This window comes from Mesoplodon mirus (genome assembly GCF_964341445.2).
Source record: "Mesoplodon mirus genome assembly, chromosome: 15".
Classification (NCBI taxonomy): Eukaryota; Metazoa; Chordata; class Mammalia; order Artiodactyla; family Ziphiidae; genus Mesoplodon; species Mesoplodon mirus.
In genome coordinates this window covers 68,873,019-68,890,084 of record NC_138991.1, presented here as the reverse complement: position 1 = coordinate 68,890,084, position 17,066 = coordinate 68,873,019, and the positions used below count along the sequence as shown (strand labels likewise).

The window sequence follows — 17,066 nt, the reverse complement described above, 5'->3', positions numbered from 1 at the left end:
CTTTGACTTGTGCACGCTTGCTTCTAACTTCTGTTCCTCTGTCCGGCCCCCCACATCCTTACCTCCTTAGCAGAACTTCAGGAAACTGTTAGTGCTTGGGTTTTATCTCATTTCATTTCAAGCTCTCTCCCAGAAGGGTCTCATATACACACACCTTTAACTGCTGCCTGTTTTCTCTTACCATCCAGATCCCATTTCTATATTCTAGACCCATATACCAGATTGCCTATGAACACATCTTCAGTAAGGTGGTCCACTGACACCTCAAATTCCAGGATGTCCAGAACCAAACCTGACATGCTTCAATTATGGAATTCCTTCTGGATTTGACATTTTGGATAAAATTATTGCCATCTACCGAGCCCTCTGGCTGGTGGGGGGGCCATTCTTGAGTCCTCCATTTACCCCAACTACTCGACCTGTCCACCGTGACAGTTTCCCCTTCTGAATGTCACTGTGCCAGCTTCTCCTCTTACCCTGCTGCCCCTGGTCCAGGCCATTTCACTCCCTGTCTGAAGTACTACCACTGCTTCTTCCTGCACGCCCCTGCCTTTCTTCTCAGCCATCTTACAGAACCTGCTCCAGGGAGAGCATCAACCCCGGCCTCGCCTGCCTCTCCAGGCCCGTCTCCTCCCTTCTCAGCCGCCTGCCCGCTACGCTTACTGCCTGCTGCTGTCTGCCTCTGAACCTTCACACACGCTCCTCCTCTGTTCCTGCCCTCCACTTGGCTAATTTAATTAATCTGTAAGTCTTAGCCCAAGTGTCGTCTTTTCCAGGAAGCAATCCATGAAGTCCCCACTAATGGGAGGTGCTTTCCCCTCACCCGTGTAGCATGTCATACAAATTTCTTTCAGGCTTCTTTTTTTCCCTGAATGATATTTTCCTTACCGTCTCTCTTGCCCATGAATCATGAAACCCTTGGAAGTAAAGACAAAGTATTTTATTCATAGTTATTTTATTTCTGCATTTCAAATGCCAAGCCTTGTAGATATTTTTCACTTAGTGGGATCTGGCGTGTGTGTGTGTGTGTGTGTGTGTGTAGATCTGCTGTGTGTGTGTGTGTGTGTGTAGGTATGTTTGAGTGTATGTCAGTATTATCACATAGTAAAACAGATTTAAGATACCCTTTAGAATTATGGGGTTAAAAGATAACAAACCAACATGTTCTAGGGGAAGTCTGAAGTGGAAAAATGGAGGAGAGAATTTACTGATTTTCAGCATGTGATCAACTATGTACAGCTTTTAATATATAATCAGAAATAATCTTTGATGGTCTGTGTAGCATTTTCATCTTTGTAGATGTGTAGCATGTAGAATTTATGACAAATTATGTAACTAAATACATTTATATTTTATGTTTATCAGATTTTGAAAAACTTAGTTCTTTTAAATGATACGGCTTTTATTTTTTGTCTGGGTTTTCTTTACTAGGTTCAGGGCTAAAAAACGCCCACACATTTTAATGTATTTTAATGTATTTTAATGTAAATGCCATCACTAATTCAGTGATGTTTAAGGAAATATAAGGTACATATTATGTCAATGTGAATATAAGACCATAGCAAAGATCAGGATTACCTATAAAATTCACAATTTCACAAGTAAAAAACATTCAGAATTCTTTTACTGAATATTTATTGAGTACCGACTGTGTGCCAGGCATGCTCCAGGCACTGGGGATATTTCAGGGTGTTCTGGCCTTCATGGGGCTTCCAGTCAGCCAGGGGTGAGGACTGTGCCAGGGACGATGGGACAGGTGATGGAGGAGGTGACATTTACAGTGAGGCCCAGCTGCTGGGAAAGACATCCAGGCTGGGACAAGTCGTGCCCTTGATAGTCACCCACATTGGATCAGGTTTACCTGTGGTGGCTTTCCCAGTAGACGTTCTTACACATTGCTTTATTGTCAGGTGGGAACAAATGAGGTAAACACACGTGTATGTTGCTGACCCAGTTGGAAAGTTACAACAAGAAAACAAAACCAAACCCCAAGCTGGCTTGAATGGAAGAGGTAGTGTGTCGATAGCCGCCTGGAAATATACTTATTCCGGAGGTCTGAATATATCAATAAGTTTTTTGCCTTAATCTTTTTTTTTCTATTTTTTAATCATAGGAATATGATATATTTTTAAAAATATTTGTTTATTTATTTATTTGGCTGTGCCAGATCTTAGTTGCGGCACTTGGGATCTTTGTTGCAGCGTGCGAGATCTTTAGTTGCAGAATTTGGGGTCTAGTTCCCTGACCAGGGATCGAACCCGAGCCCCCTGCATTGGGAGCGCGCAGAGTCTTAGCCACTGGACCACCAGGGAAGTCCCTACCTTAATCTTTCAAAATGTTAGACTGTTAGGCTAGATAAACCTAGAATGAGGATTTTCGTAGTAAAATAGAAATATATTATCAATACCAAGGAATGAATTTTAACCAGTGTTTGGATTTTCTACATTTTTTTAAAAGGCAGTTACAGATAGAATACAAGGACTTCTATTGCCCAAGAGTGACTTGCCAATACTTGTTGTAGAGTGAAAAAAAAGTCGTTCTCATTTGTTTGGGTCTTTCGGGAAAAGCTGCTTTCATTCTCCAAATACTCTTGTATATTGTGAGTTTGTTCTTTATTGTATCTACCAGAGGCGGCGGTGGGGGGATTCATAACTACAATCCTAAAACTAATATTTAACTATTAATTTCAAGGAATTCTTGCCACCAATTTCATTTCCTTATTCCACAGAGTAAGGTCTTATCCTCTTTGTTGTTCATCTTTCTTCCCAATTCTGTTTCTTGTCCAGAGACCAGTGAGAATTTTAATGAAAATGGGAAGTGGAAGGTGAAAAAGAAGACACCTAGAGAATCTGGCATTTGAGAGCTTATTCTTATAATATTTAAGCAATGGCTGTGATTTAATTAAGATAAAATAATCACTTCAGGGTTTTTTTTTTTTCTTTTCTTTCTTATAGGGAGAATTCAAGTTGGGACAGTAATCTCTTTAAAACATTCAGGGAAGGAAGTTTGCTTGGGGCAAGTAAAAGAGACTGTCCCGTTGGGGTCCAAGATAAAGTGCAATATTTATCTTATTACGAAGTTTTTTTTTCTTTTCTGAAATATATCTATATAGATATATATAGATATACAGCAGGTACTATGGGCTAACATGAAAATGTGTAATTTCATTTGTTGTTTATTTTCTCTTTATATCTTATCAATTTTTGTTTGTTTGTTTTATAGAAAATACTGCAGTTTCTACCTGAACGAATTTTCTTTCGATGGCATTACCAGAGTATAGGTAAGAACAATCACAAAAGTTTTAGGTAATATAGATTTCTTCCAATAGTATTTTCAGTACTGTTTTATATAATCAGCACCATCAAGATAGATTACAGCAAGGAATATTAATAAGTGTGCCAGTTAAAGCTGAGACAGTCCCACCTGGACTTCAGAGGGAAGTGCATCCTCTGTCTCCTGCTCTAAAAGTGGTTCACAGACCAGCAGCCTCAACCTCACCTGAGAGCTTGTTAGAAAATGCAGAATCTCAGGCCCCAGCCAGACCTCTTGAGTTACAGCCTGCGTTTCCAAAAAGAGTCCCAGGGGATTCCTGTGCACGTAAAGTTGATCTGGAGTATTTTACTTAAATAATTTTACATTTTTTTCTTGCAAGAATATCTTGTTCTTCAGGCCTTTATCATGGACTCAGAATTATTTTGTTTGACCGTTTTAGAAAGTGGCAGCAAGAGGGAACTTGAAATAAAGCAAGTTACCACCTTCTGTCCAGTTCTCGACATCTCACAGTTTACTCTCAATTTACTGTTCACAGTACAACAAGAGTAATTCGTGGCATTGATTGTGAATTCTACCTTATCTTTATTTATTTTTATTTATTTATTTTTTTGCGGTACGCGGGCCTCTCACTGTTGTGGCCTCTCCCGTTGTGGAGCACAGGCTCCGGACGCGCAGGCTCAGCGGCCATGGCTCACGGGCCCAGCCGCTCTGCGGCACGTGGGATCCTCCCGGACCGGGGCATGAACCCGTGTCCCCTGCATCGTCAGGTGGACTCTCAACCACTGCGCCACCAGGGAAGCCCTCTCTACCTTATCTTTAAAGAGTGTCCGGTTCAGTCCTTCTGCCTTAGAGGACTCTGACATTTCCTATAACTCTCCTGCCTTACCAGGTGGTCATATTTGAGGAGAGCATGACCTTATATTGGAATCTTAACTATTAGATCATTCATTCATTCAAATATTTAATCGAGGGAGAGACTTTTGTGTGCAAAGTTCAGGGACAAAAACAGAGCATCTCACCGTGCTGTATTATGTAAGCTGATTGCCTAATGGGGATTAGGTGAGAAAAAACGAGTACAGTATGATCATTGCTCTACCAGAAGTGTAGTGGGAGCAAAGAAGAAAAGTTGAATAATCCTACTCAGAGGGATTGAGGAAGCCTTTGAAAGAGGTCATTTCAATCTGAGCCTTGAAAGGTGAGTGTGGGAAGGGCTTTCCAGGTGAGAGATCCATAGGAAAATGATAGGGAACCTGAAAGAACGTGGCACAGACAGGGGATGTTCCAAAATTCAGGGTCCTAAACTTAATTTAGGATTATTTATGTGAAAACTGTAACCGATCTTTATATAAACTGAATTATTTAAAGTTATATGTTATAAATGTTATAAATGTAAAGAAAGTAAAGTATATATACTAAGCACACTATTGAACTGAATGAATAAATCGTTATCTTAAGATCGTGCCTTGGTCTTTCAAGCTTTCAAACACACAAAGAAAGTTTTTCTTTAAATTTTAGAGTTGTTGATAGCCTTTCTGTTTAACTGATGCTTTGACTTTCTGTATTTAAATTAAGGTAAAAATTTAAAAAATTAAACATTAAGTATAAGTTAGAGTGACATCATGGGGATTTGTGATGCTCTGCGGTACAGCGGGAATGGATGACAATGAAAAATACCTGCATGCGGTGTTTATCTGTGCTCCCTATAATCCTTCGATGTTGTTTATGTTGTCTGTGTGAAAACCACCCTCATTTTCTTCAGTAATACTTTACAATGTCTGAAGACTAGTAGGCTCCCCTCAGCATGAATGAACTTACTAGAACTATGTGTGGAAATTAACTTGCCACTTGTGTTGTGAAACTTTAGGCACCCGTTAGGCAGTGTGTAGTATCACTTCAACTCTGCCCAGGACCTTGTGGGCTGGTTACAATTGCTGGTACAAGTAGCGTTGGTACCCAGTTTAAGAGTATCATTCTGAGAACAGTGACTTCTGGCTCGGGGGTGCTGCAGAGCGCCAGGTCTCCTGAGCCCCCGGGAGAGCAGGTGTTGTCTTTGTCCGTTGTGTAGAATAAGCCGGCTCTGTAATTCAGTCAGAATGCATCATGTCTAAGGACGTTCAAGTATGAGCATTTGTGTATCAAATCGTCCTTATTATTGACAGTTGTATACTTAATGCTTGAATCAAACAGGTTCTTTTCAGATAAGTAAATTTTTGCACAATTTATCGAAGTGGGTAGAAGTTGGTGTTGCGACGGGCCCACATCCCTTTTCTGATGCTCTTCAGGCTAGATGTGGGTTGAATCAGAGTTTCTCAGATTTCAGAATGGCAATGTGGTACGTGGGTGTATAACGACCATCGAGTCAACATTAGTGTCTGTAAGTAACCCCCAGGGGCCTGGGCAGCACCCTATAACCCAGAGTGTCAGGTTTTTTGTAGCCTGAGGTGTAAGTACTCATCATTGTGAGATAACTACACCCCAGATAGCCTCAGGCTAGCCTGGTGTTGCCACCGCATGAGTTCAGGTCACGTCAGGTCTTGTCCACCAAAGAATTACACAGAAAGAGAAAAACAAATATCGAATATAATACATATATGTGGAATCTAAAAAAATGGTATAAATGATCTTATTTGCAAAGCAGAAATAGAGACACAGACATAGAGAACAAACGTATGGATACCAAGGGGGTAAGAGGGGGGTGGGATGAATTGGGAGATGGGGATTGATATATATACACTATTGATACTATGTATAAAATAGATATCTAATGAGAACCTGCTGTACCGCACAGCACAGGGAACTCTACTCAGTACCCTGTGGTGACCTAAATGGGAAGGAAATCCAAAAAAGAGGGGATATATGTATACGTGTAGCTGATCCACTTTGCTGTACGGTGGAAACTAACACAACATTGTAAAGCAACTATACTCCAATAAAAAAAAATGAAAATGTAAAAACAAAAAAGAGTTACACAGAAAAGTTTCTGTTTTCATAGCTTTTTGGATTTTGAAATCGCCAGTAAGCGACTGTGGATTTGTAATTCTACACATTTTTTTTTTAATACCTCAGCTGTACTTCTTGCATTCTTCCCAATTTGTTTGGACCTGTTAAAACTGTTGCTATTTGTCACTCAAGATCTTGACCAAGTTCGTTATAGAAAGTAAGAAACTGTAGGGAAATACCAGATTTCAAAGGGAAGGAATGTGCCTTGGATCTCTCCTTAGCACTGACATCTTGACGTGTGCAAAACCTCCGGGGTCAGGGCAGGAGGCTTTTCCCAGCGCCTGACAGTTTAGGGACCTAAGCTCCCTTATTGCAGGTTTTTGCATTCTATATAGATATCTGGTATTCCTTACCTAATAGGAAGAACACTGCTGTGTAAACCTCTTAATTAAATGTTAATTGGGCCTGGTAGGGGCCAAGGTACTCTGAAATATTGGGTTAGCACCTTGGAGTTTGGTTTTCACACCACTGACACAGCATGCTTCCTGCCCCACAGTACAAGTGACAATGTTACTAGGCACAGAAGTCGAAAATATGAGCAACTCCTGTATCTGCAAGTCTTAGAAGCTCTCAGACCTACCCGATAGCCACATTTTATCCTGAGAAGGAAGGAGATAATTCGAAACATCAATTGCCACAGTGTTTGAATTCGGCTTCTTATCTTGTCATCATGTTTTGTCTGTAGCAAAGAGAGACATTCTATTTCTCTTAAAAGTGTTTTTAGAGGGAAAAAATAGTCTGTAAGGTTTTTTGGTTTTTTTTTTTTTTTTTTGCGGTACGCGGGCCTCTCACTGTTGTGGCCTCTCCCGTTGCGGAGCACAGGCTCCGGACGCGCAGGCTCAGCGGCCATGGCTCACGGGCCCAGCCGCTCCGCGGCATGTGGGATCTTCCTGGACTGGGGCACGAACCCGTGTCCCCTGCATCGGCAGGCAGACTCTCAACCACTGCGCCACCAGGGACGCCCGTCTGTAAGGTTTTTAAGGCTGGCTCCTTGCTGTAAGTCTGTGAACAAGGAACATATTTGAACTCTAAGGCTTGCAGTGTGAAATGAACACTGCCTCATTATTCTGAGCATCTGGAGATACTGATTCAAGTGATGTTTGGAGAGTAAGGAGATTAAGGAAGTGACTGACACAACACTTATGAACTCTGTGATATATGCTGGCCCGTTACTCAACTATTTGCAAATTTCCGTTACTAATTACAAATGGAAAAAAATTTGTTTATTAGATTTTTCCTGAAGTCCATTTTAGGCAAGTAGTAAATCATGGTGGGTAAACGTGGCTGCTGAAGCCTTATCTGAGAGTAATACTGAGAACTGACAGGGAATGAGATGATGATAAAGAATGGCACAGCAGCAAACCAGGGCTATTTGGTGCAAGGGCAGGCTGTGGCGCCCCTTCATGTGCCCATGTGTCTTAGTACAGGACTCAAGTTATACATGTGTTCGCTTTAAGAAGCTTCTATAAAGAAGATTTTCTGTCCCATTCGGTGTATAGTGCTGCGTCTGTACTCGGTAAATGTTTGCCGAGTGGATGAAAGTATATATTTTGTATTAGAGATGTTTTATATTAAAAATGTTTAAAAAATAAATAACCTTTGGGCTTAAAGGAGCAGGCTCAATTAATGAAAGTTCACACATATACAAAACTTCATACATGGTTTTTATATATGAGTCACTGAATCTAGTTTGTTCAACTAGGTTTTTCTTATACATAGTATAAAAACCAGGTGCATAACTAAACTGCAAATATGTTTATGGCTTTTAAAGAATATCCTTGCATTGGGTATACCCCGGGCTACCCAGTGGGCTCACATTGCCTGGGATGTGAACACACTCTCTGAGGCTCATTTCTCATAGCTTCTGCTGCTCACTCTTCGGGAATCTGAGTCTGACGGCCCTCCCAGGGCCCCTCCCCGTCAGCCCACTCTTCCCGAGGGAGCGGGGGCTCCCCAGGCACTTCACACCAGGACTCCCTCAGGGTGCATCGCAGCCAGGCTGGGCTAAGTCCGGAGCCCTGTGTGCCTCGTGCCCACCGAGGGCTGGCTGGGCCTGATGCCCTGTCAGCTCACTTGGTGTCCTCCCAGCATCCTCCCTCGGGTGCTTCCCCCATCCCTGCTCTGCATTTCTTCCCCTCCTTCGCCTCTGTGCTCTGCCCTCCGGAAGCCCTCTTCTTGGGTTAAGTGACAACCCTACAGCCTCGGCCTCTTGCTTTCACCTCCGTGGCTGCAGAAACCTGGGTTTTCTCTGGTGCTTCTCTGTCTCCCTCAGGGGTATGGGGGTGAGACCACGGTCTTTTTTCCTTCAAGGCCCATTCCAGACCTCATCCACCACCCCCTCTACGGAAACCTCTCTCCCTTGACGATGCTGCCTTCTTCCCCTTGTTGTTGCCGTGTCCTCTGATCATCTGCTCGCTTGCTTTTCTTTTTTAATGGCTTTACTCTCTCCCAGTCCTTTTCCTTCAAGGCAGCCATAGCTACCCATCAGCCCCTTGACCCTCTCGCCTTCTGTGGCTTCCTGACTTCTCTTCCAACCCTTGTCGTGATGCAGATCTCTGTCTGACCACAATCTCCATCCCTGATCTTTCACTCAGTCATTTCCAGGCTACCTGCTCTGTTTTTTCTTTTTTTAAAATACAGCTTTTTAAAAGCATAATTGACATAAAACAAATTGTACATGTTTAAAATATACATTTTCATAAGTTTAAGCGTAGGTATACACCTGTGCAGCCATTGCTGCAATCAAGATAATGAACATAGCCATCACTCCCAAAAGTTTCCTCCTGCCCCATTCCACCCTTCCCCAGCTCATCCCCCCCAGTCCCCAGGCAACCACAGATCTGCTTTTTGTCCTTATAGTTTGATTTTTTAGAGTCTTATAGAAATAGAATCATGCAGTGTACTCTTTTTTGTTTGGCTTCTTTCACTCAATATAATTATTTTGAGAGTCATCTGTGTTGGTGCATATATTAATAGTTCATTCCTTTTTATTTCTACGTTGTACAGGAGTCCATTGAATGGATATACCATAGTTCTTTTATCCATTCATTTGATGATGGGCCTTTGGGTTGTTTCTAGTCTGTGGCTACAAATAAAGCTACTGTAAACATTTGTGTACAAGTCTTTGTGTGTGGACATGTGCTTTCCAGTCTCTTGAGAATGGAATGGCTGAATGAAATAAAGACATACGTTTAACTGCCAGATTATTTTCCCAAGTGGTTGTACCATTTTACATTCCTGCCAGCAGTGTGAAAGTTCCGATTACTCCACATTCTCATCAACGGTCAGTCTTATCAGTCTTTTAATTTTAGCGGTAGTGGTATCTCGTTGTGGTTGTAATTTGCATTTCTCTAACGACTAATGACCTTGAGCACCTTTTCATGTGCTGTTTGCCACCTGTATGTCTTTGGTGAAGTGTATCTTTGAACCTGTTGCCTATTTTTAAATTGAGGGTTTTCCCCCCTAATACTGAATTTTAAGAATTCTTCACATATTCTAGTTATAAGTGTTTCAATCAAATATATGATTTGAAACTACTGTCTTCCTGGCTCTGGCTCATCTTTTCATTTCTTTAATAGTGTCCTTCAAAGAGTAGAAGTTTTTACTTTTGATGAAATCCAGTTTATCAATTTTGCTTTTATGGATTGTGCTTCTGGTGTCATGTCTAAGGAATCTTTGCCTAACCCAAGATCGCAAAGATCTTCTCCCGTGTTCCCTTCTAGAAGTTTTATCGTTATATATTTCACATTTAGGCCCTTGATTCATTTTGAGATACTCGTTGTTAATTTCAGCTTCCTCCAGTTGACTGCTGCTCCCCTGTGCTTAGATGTTGTAGTGCCAGAAAGTCATGTGCTACTGCTCCGCTGGCACTTTCAGCAGAGCTTGTACACCAGCACCCACTTGGCATCTCTCCATGTTCTTGCCCCTTCTCTGATGTCATACTGCCATTGCTTATTAATTGGCTTGAGGCATGATGCATACACAGAGGGAGGTTTTTTTTTTAATTAAAAATAAATAAGAAAGAATTTTGTAATGTTAAAGTTAGATTTGACACGGCTTTGTGAAATTGTGGCCTTAAAAATATCTTTAAAAGATCTTGAGAAGATTGCCACTTTATCAGGAGAAATCTTCAAGCACTGCAATTCTTATCAGTGAGATAAGCAAAGAAGTAGACTTTGAAAACATTGATTAATTTGCTTCCATTAAAGCCAGGAAAGTAAAATTATAATACATTCTGTGTTATAAATATTTAAACTAGTGTGATTTTTCATAGTAGTTTTTCATTTTTCAATATTGAGCTTTTTGATTTTTCAATATTTTTCAACTACTTTACTGTACTCATTCATTTATTCTTTTTTCACATGAGTCAATATAGTGGTAATCAGTAGGGTTGAAGAGGCACATAAAAGAGATGGAGGTGGGTATAATCACAGTTTGGTTGAGGAGTTTAAAAATCCAAACAGGAATGATATGCAGAGAGAAACTTTTTGAAATTAAAATGAAATGGATTTCATAATGGTAAAGTAAAAGTAGAAATATCTTTGTGAACTTAGGGTCCTTAAGAAATACCTAATGTGACCAGGGAAGTCTCTCAGGTACTCATCACCAGTTCTCATGTTGAAACCCTCTGACATGTGCCTGCACTGCACACATTTTTCTTTATAACGTTGATCTTATTTAAAAAGAGGTCCTTAGAGAATAGCTGATGCCCTGTCTTTCGGGGGGAATGTGCTTCGCATGTACCAGACACTGTTCTAAGCATGTATATAAACTCATTTAAGCCTCATTACAGTGCTCTCTGGTAGGCACTGTTATTATCCCATTATACAGATGAGAAAACTCAGGCATGGTGAAAGTAAGTAAGTGACCCAGGTTACACAGTAAGCACAGAACCTGGATTTGAACCCTAGCAGTCTGGCTCCTGAATCTGTCTTGCAACTGCTAAGCTGCAGTGCCTCACACATCTGAGAGTTTCTGAATACAGCAGGATGGAATAGATCAAATATATATGTATTAGTTTTCTATTGCTGCTGTAACGAATTAACAGAATCATTTCAAAAAGTAGGGTACTGTTGACAGATATGGGGCATAGATTCTCTATGTCTCTTTGTAAAGTATGTAAAGTATGTATTTTCTCCTCCCTGTGTAGGGAAGTGTGGCTATAGGCAACTATGGGTAGACTGAGAGTTTAAAATAAAAATGTTGAGCCCATTTCAAGAAGGGGAAGGAAGGACTGACAGCGCCCCCGTGGTCACACACAATGAGCAGGAGAAAGTGTTTCCGAGAATGTGTTGCAAGATGATGGATTTGCCAGATGTCTGGGAAGAGAGCTGTCTGCGCAGACTTTATCCCGAGTCTCCCGGGAGGTGAGGTTCTGCCGGCTCTGCCAAGCCTCGGGAGGTCCTCATGGGCATAATGGAGCAAATACTAAGCTGAGGCAGGGTGGACTTGGTCCAAGAATGGATGAACAGGGAGGCGAGGGACGAGGACCAGGTGGAGGACAGGTGTGGGATAAGTAGTCCCGTGAGCACAGGCACTCAGGGCTCGGCTGTGAGAGAGCCCAGCCTAGTCAATGCTGACTCTGGACCCCAAATCACTGGACATGCTTTGGTGACAGATGTGGAGGGAAGTGGGCGTTTTAACTTCCTACTTCATCACAAACCCATTAGTAATTCAGTGCTGCAACCTAGTCACGACGATGGTGAGTCCCCACCGAGCCCAGCATTAGGTGTTATCAACAGTACAGCAGATAGCTGTACAAGGTTCCTTCAGAAAGCCAATGATTCCATTCCAGGTAATGAATTCCTAAAGTATATGCATTTAACCGACATATATGTATCTGTCCACATAGATACAACCCGTAGCAGTTGTCGAGGCACTGGCTCTATTTCTTCAAAATATGTTGGTGGTGTAAAGTGACTTGATATCCAATTTTAAAATATTGCACAAAACTTTCCATCAGGAAATCTAAATAATTTTTTTTCTCAAAAAAATTGGGAAAAAAGGTTCTCTCGCTTAAGACTTCCAATTTATTTTTATTTTAAAAGATTCCTTCCTTTTTGAGGTTGAGATCTCATTTAGGGGCTACATGTGATACTGACGTGTGGTTGCCAAGCCATCTCTGCTAAAGGCATGAACACATCTAGCGAGTAATAGGTACTATGTCTCCGTCCTTGTGAGGGAGACTTCTCCCCCAAGTGGGCTGCAGCACCAGCTGGTGTAGTTCTGAGGAAACCTTGAATTCCTTTCCTCAACAGTGACCTAAGTGCGCTGCTAGATGATTTATTGATGGACAGAACCCATAAATGTGGTTGTCATTTCAAAGAGAGAGACATGCTGTCCTGAATATTTGCAAAATGGTCTTGTAAAAATGTTTTGTGAGTGGTAGTTTTATATTATGTTTTCCTTTAGAGGTTTAAAGAAATCATTCATTTTGTGCCTGACAGAGACATTTGCACATAATCCACTGTGGGCATTTGGGTTACCTTAATATCAATCACTTTGACTCTTTTAAAAGAATTTTGAAGAGGTTCATACTTAAAGTATTTTTATCCTAACAATATCTCTCTTTCTATGACATTGCTTTGCTTCTGAAGGTCAGCCTTCTTCCTTTTATTTTTTAAAAATGATATATTTTGTCATAAGTACATTTTTTCTTTCTAAAACTAATTTTAAAAAAATAGGCCTTAGATATGCATTCACATACTCCATTTCTAATTCATTGTTTTAAAACTTTCAGGCTCAACGTTAAAGAAGCTTCTACACACTGGAAATTCTATTAAGGTATTTATTTTAGATGAACGTGTAATGGCTTTTTTCATTACTCTTAAACTTATTCATGCCATAAAGTGACAGAATTAGGCCATTTTGAAAAAAAAATCTTTAAAAGCCATTTAACTTAATTTTTATTTTAATTGAGAAATGATATGACATATATTAGAGTTTTTATACTTATATCGTAATTTATTGTGCTAGACATTTTAAACATTATTAGGAGAAAGTGGCTTGGGATTCGGAGTTTGGAATCCTGCGTCCTAATTTCGATTCTGCCGTGTGCAGCCAGGGGACCACCGGCGAGGTGCTGACTGCTTCAGCTTTATCATCAGAAAAGAGAAGTTGAACCAGATCCTCCCTAAGCTTCAGAGCTAATGTGCCTGATTCTGTTCACCCCAGTAATCTTGTTGTTAAAAATTATAGTTGTCTCTCAATTATCTTTTGCTATTTTTGAGAACGCTTGTGGGGAAAAAGAGCAGCAGAGGCTTACTCTTGAATGTTCATTTGCAGCAGATTGATCTTGTAATTTAGGTTAAAATTGGCTTATTTTAAAATGAATGTGCCTTTATTAAAAGTATAGCATTTGATGCTGGAATAAGATGACCCTAAAACATAAGTGGCAAAAGAAGCCAGCCTGGGATGTATGTTTTATGGAAGATAATTCACTTCATAGCTATTTAATTTATGTGTGTGCCTTTAATAAGCTAATACATTTTTGGTTTTATATCAGTTTAAACAATCCTAGCCACTCAAACTGGTTCACTCCCTCTTACCTGTTGGAAAAAAAGAGATGAGCTGTCCCTAGTTTCATGATTGTTCCATATTTTGTCCCTCCTATTTTAATTAATGGTCTTATAGCTAAAACTTACCAGCTTATCTTCTGTTTATTATTGGACTCATTTATATTTAATTATCTTAATGCAGTTAACATAAAAAATTGGACATTTGTGATCGAAGTATGTAGAAAATTTTCTCTTGTTAAATTTGATATAATTTGGTTAGATATACATAGAGCCCTGTCATTTTTTGTTGGGCGCTGAATAGCATTATGTATTCAGCATCGTCACCACTCATCTTACCTGCTGGGCAGGTGTGAGCGGCTGAGCAGAGCAGAGCCGTGCTGAGTCCAGGGCATGCCTGGAAGGGTGTCATGGGATCATTGTTGATGGAGTATCTGTCTTGGTGTATTTGACTTCTCTGGGGGGTCAGCCAAGCTTTTCTCTCTCCCTCTCTCCCTCTCTCCCTCTCTCCCTCTCTCCCTCTCTCCCTCTCTCCCTCTCTCCCTCTCTCCCTCTCTCCCTCCCTCCCTCCCTCCGTTCCTTCCTGTCTCTCCTCCTCCTCTTACCTTTCCTGCAGAGCCTGGGGCTTGGCTTGAACACTTGCTGTGGAGGAATCAGCACCACTTTGGTGTCACTGAAAGGAGATCAGGCAGCACCCCAGTTGCCTGTATTTGGAGCTCACTCCATCTTTCAGCTGCGTCTGACATTTTTTTCATCTCCTTTGCTCGTTTAACCTCTTTTATTGACATCATCTTCCCAGCCATTTAGGAATATAAAAATGGAGTTACCTGTGTTTATGAATTCTAGGAATGGGAAGTTGAAAGTAAGTGCAGAGGAGGAAAAAGGGCACATCTGCCTATATTGATATTTTCTACCAGTGATGCCAACGATTCGGCGCATGGCAAAGGGTAGGAGAGAATAGAGTAGGGACACAGACAGGGGAGCCAGGTCTTCAGGGTCCTATTCAGCTCTAAGTGTTCTGATTTTCAAGAACATCATACATGTGCATAATGTAGTGACACGACAAAAATTCTATCCAAAGCACAGTGTAAGTTTGGAGGACGATTCTCCTTGCATTGTTCTCATGAGTATTCAAGCGTTGATGGTATGGGTGCTGTTGCCATAAAGAATGAAATACTGCTTATAGGAAATGCTTAGGTAGCACTTATGCGAGCTGGGCAATTCTAACTCACTCCACCCCATACCAGAACTTTGTGGTAAACTCTGTCATCATCCCTGTTTTACAGATGGGGGCGCCGAGGCACAGAGGAGTTAAGTGGTCCTCCACGGCTCACAGCTAAAGCTAGAAAGTGGCTGAGGCTGCACTGGAGCTCAGGCACTCTGGCCCTCGTGCTGGGTTGCAGTGCCCTTGCTTCCTGGTCACTCAGGGAAGGACTTGGTGCAGGACTTCAGTAATGCTTTTAGCTTCTAGTTTATTTCCCCCCAGAACCAATGCTACATTGCAATGCATTTCTGCAAATACATGTACATATTTACTTTTGTTGCCTTTGATATTGTTTTTAGATAAGATGTGAAGGAATCAGGCTGTTTCTCCTGTGGCTTCAAGCACTTCAGACAAACTGTGCAGAAGAGCAGGTGCTGATCTTTGCTTGCCTGGTGCCCGGTTTCCCAGCCATCATGTCGTCCAGGGGGCCCTGTACACTGGAGACACTCATCAGTCCTGGCCCCAGCGCAGCTGACGGTGAGCGATGGTGGCACATCTTACAGGTGGAAACAACCCTCCAAGTTGTGTTGAGGAATTCCTTGGTCTGTCCTTTTCGTGAATAGAGACCTTGGTTTCATAGATGCGTAGTCGTGTTTCGTACTCACAGTAGATTCTTACAAACATTAGAACTGACAGAGTTGGAGCCTGTTTTGTATGAAATGATGATAGGAGAAATTTACTGGAGTGGTGGAAACAGGAACGGAAGGGAGGGGACGGCTCTTGGCAGGAGCAGAGACACATGCTTTTGTTGCTGTTAATGAGATTTAAATCCGCCTCCCAAACTGCTGCCTGTTGCCCTCATCGCGATTGTTCTATAAGTGGGCGTTCACCTGCTCCCCCAGGCTCTTTGTTGCCAGCTGTGTATTTTCATGCAGCGTTCATGGAAGGACAGTGGTGGCCTCACCGGACTATTAATGCCAGCGGTTTGTGCCCAGTGAGTTTTCAAGGAACTTGCCCGTTAGGGCCACTGATTATTACTGCCTATCACTTTATTGCCCAGTGACAGGTATTTGATCTTGGGCTGGCCAGAGCAGAATGTGAAAGGGAAAAGAATGGTCCCGTGAGGGAGGTGGCTTCATGGGCATCTGTCCCCTGTGTCAGATGGGCCTGGCCTGAAGTGTGAGCAGTTCCAGCGGTTGGTACATATATTTTATTTTATTTTTTTGAAGCTTTTATTGGAGTGTAGTTGATTTACAATGTTGTGCTAGTTTCTGCTGTACAGCAAAGTGAGGTACATGTATTTTAATAGAGGCCATTTTTCAAAGCCCTGTTTGAAATTTAACTTTGGTGAAAGAGGTTTCCTTATTTTCCACTCTGCAGCAAAGATATATCCAGAAGAAATCACGCCACTCCTGCCAGCCATATCAGGGGAAAAGATCACTGAGGACCAAACGTGCTTTTTTCTTCAAATACTGTTGAAATATATGGTTACTCAGGTATGAGCAAAATCGTGGATAATTCAGTGATGGTCGTATTCTCAGTAGGAAAGAGGAAACATTGCCTCTTTTCTTCCTCTTTGTTCATATTTTATGTTTTTGCTTTTTCTTTGAGGTGATTTTATTTGGTATTTCACTAAACATAGAATGCGTGCCAGGACAGTTCAGCAGAGACCAGGCCTACATACGTGTGTGTGTGTGTGTGTGTGTGTGTGTGTGTGTGTGTGTGTGTAAAGGACCAATTCCGTCCTCATATGTCTCCTTTACTTTCATATGGTTTCATATTATTCACACAGAACACTTCACTTGTGACTCTTCTGCTCAGCAAACGTGTGGGATTTGAATCACCTAGTAATTCTCTGCGACACTAGCCAGGTGTCCTACAATTGAACTCACTTCCACACTCTCTACCTGGAGGCGGCCTCAGGTCTCACAGGAAGGGACTCAGTCCTCTAATGTGCCCCCACCCCCTCAGATGCCAGTCGCGGGGAGTCGGTCCCCAGGTTGCCCACGACGTCTGTCCAATCTGCCTACAAATCAGAGGTTCACATGACTCACTCCTCAGGTTCAGTTCCTTTT

The 17,066-nt window shown here is 41.6% G+C and overlaps 1 protein-coding gene across 6 annotated transcripts in view; it reads left to right on the top strand.

Moving 5' to 3' along the window:
- The window catches only part of RALGAPA2 (Ral GTPase activating protein catalytic subunit alpha 2), a 284,049-nt gene that overhangs the window by 42,666 nt on the left and 224,317 nt on the right, over positions 1 to 17,066 (top strand). For all 6 annotated transcript variants that reach the window (XM_082643726.1, XM_082643727.1, XM_082643725.1 and 3 more), the window contains 4 exons: positions 3,223 to 3,280; positions 13,013 to 13,056; positions 15,351 to 15,528; positions 16,372 to 16,487. In XM_082643726.1, the coding sequence (XP_082499852.1) occupies positions 3,223 to 3,280; positions 13,013 to 13,056; positions 15,351 to 15,528; positions 16,372 to 16,487 (396 nt within the window). The remainder of the gene's footprint in view (positions 1 to 3,222; positions 3,281 to 13,012; positions 13,057 to 15,350; positions 15,529 to 16,371; positions 16,488 to 17,066) is intronic.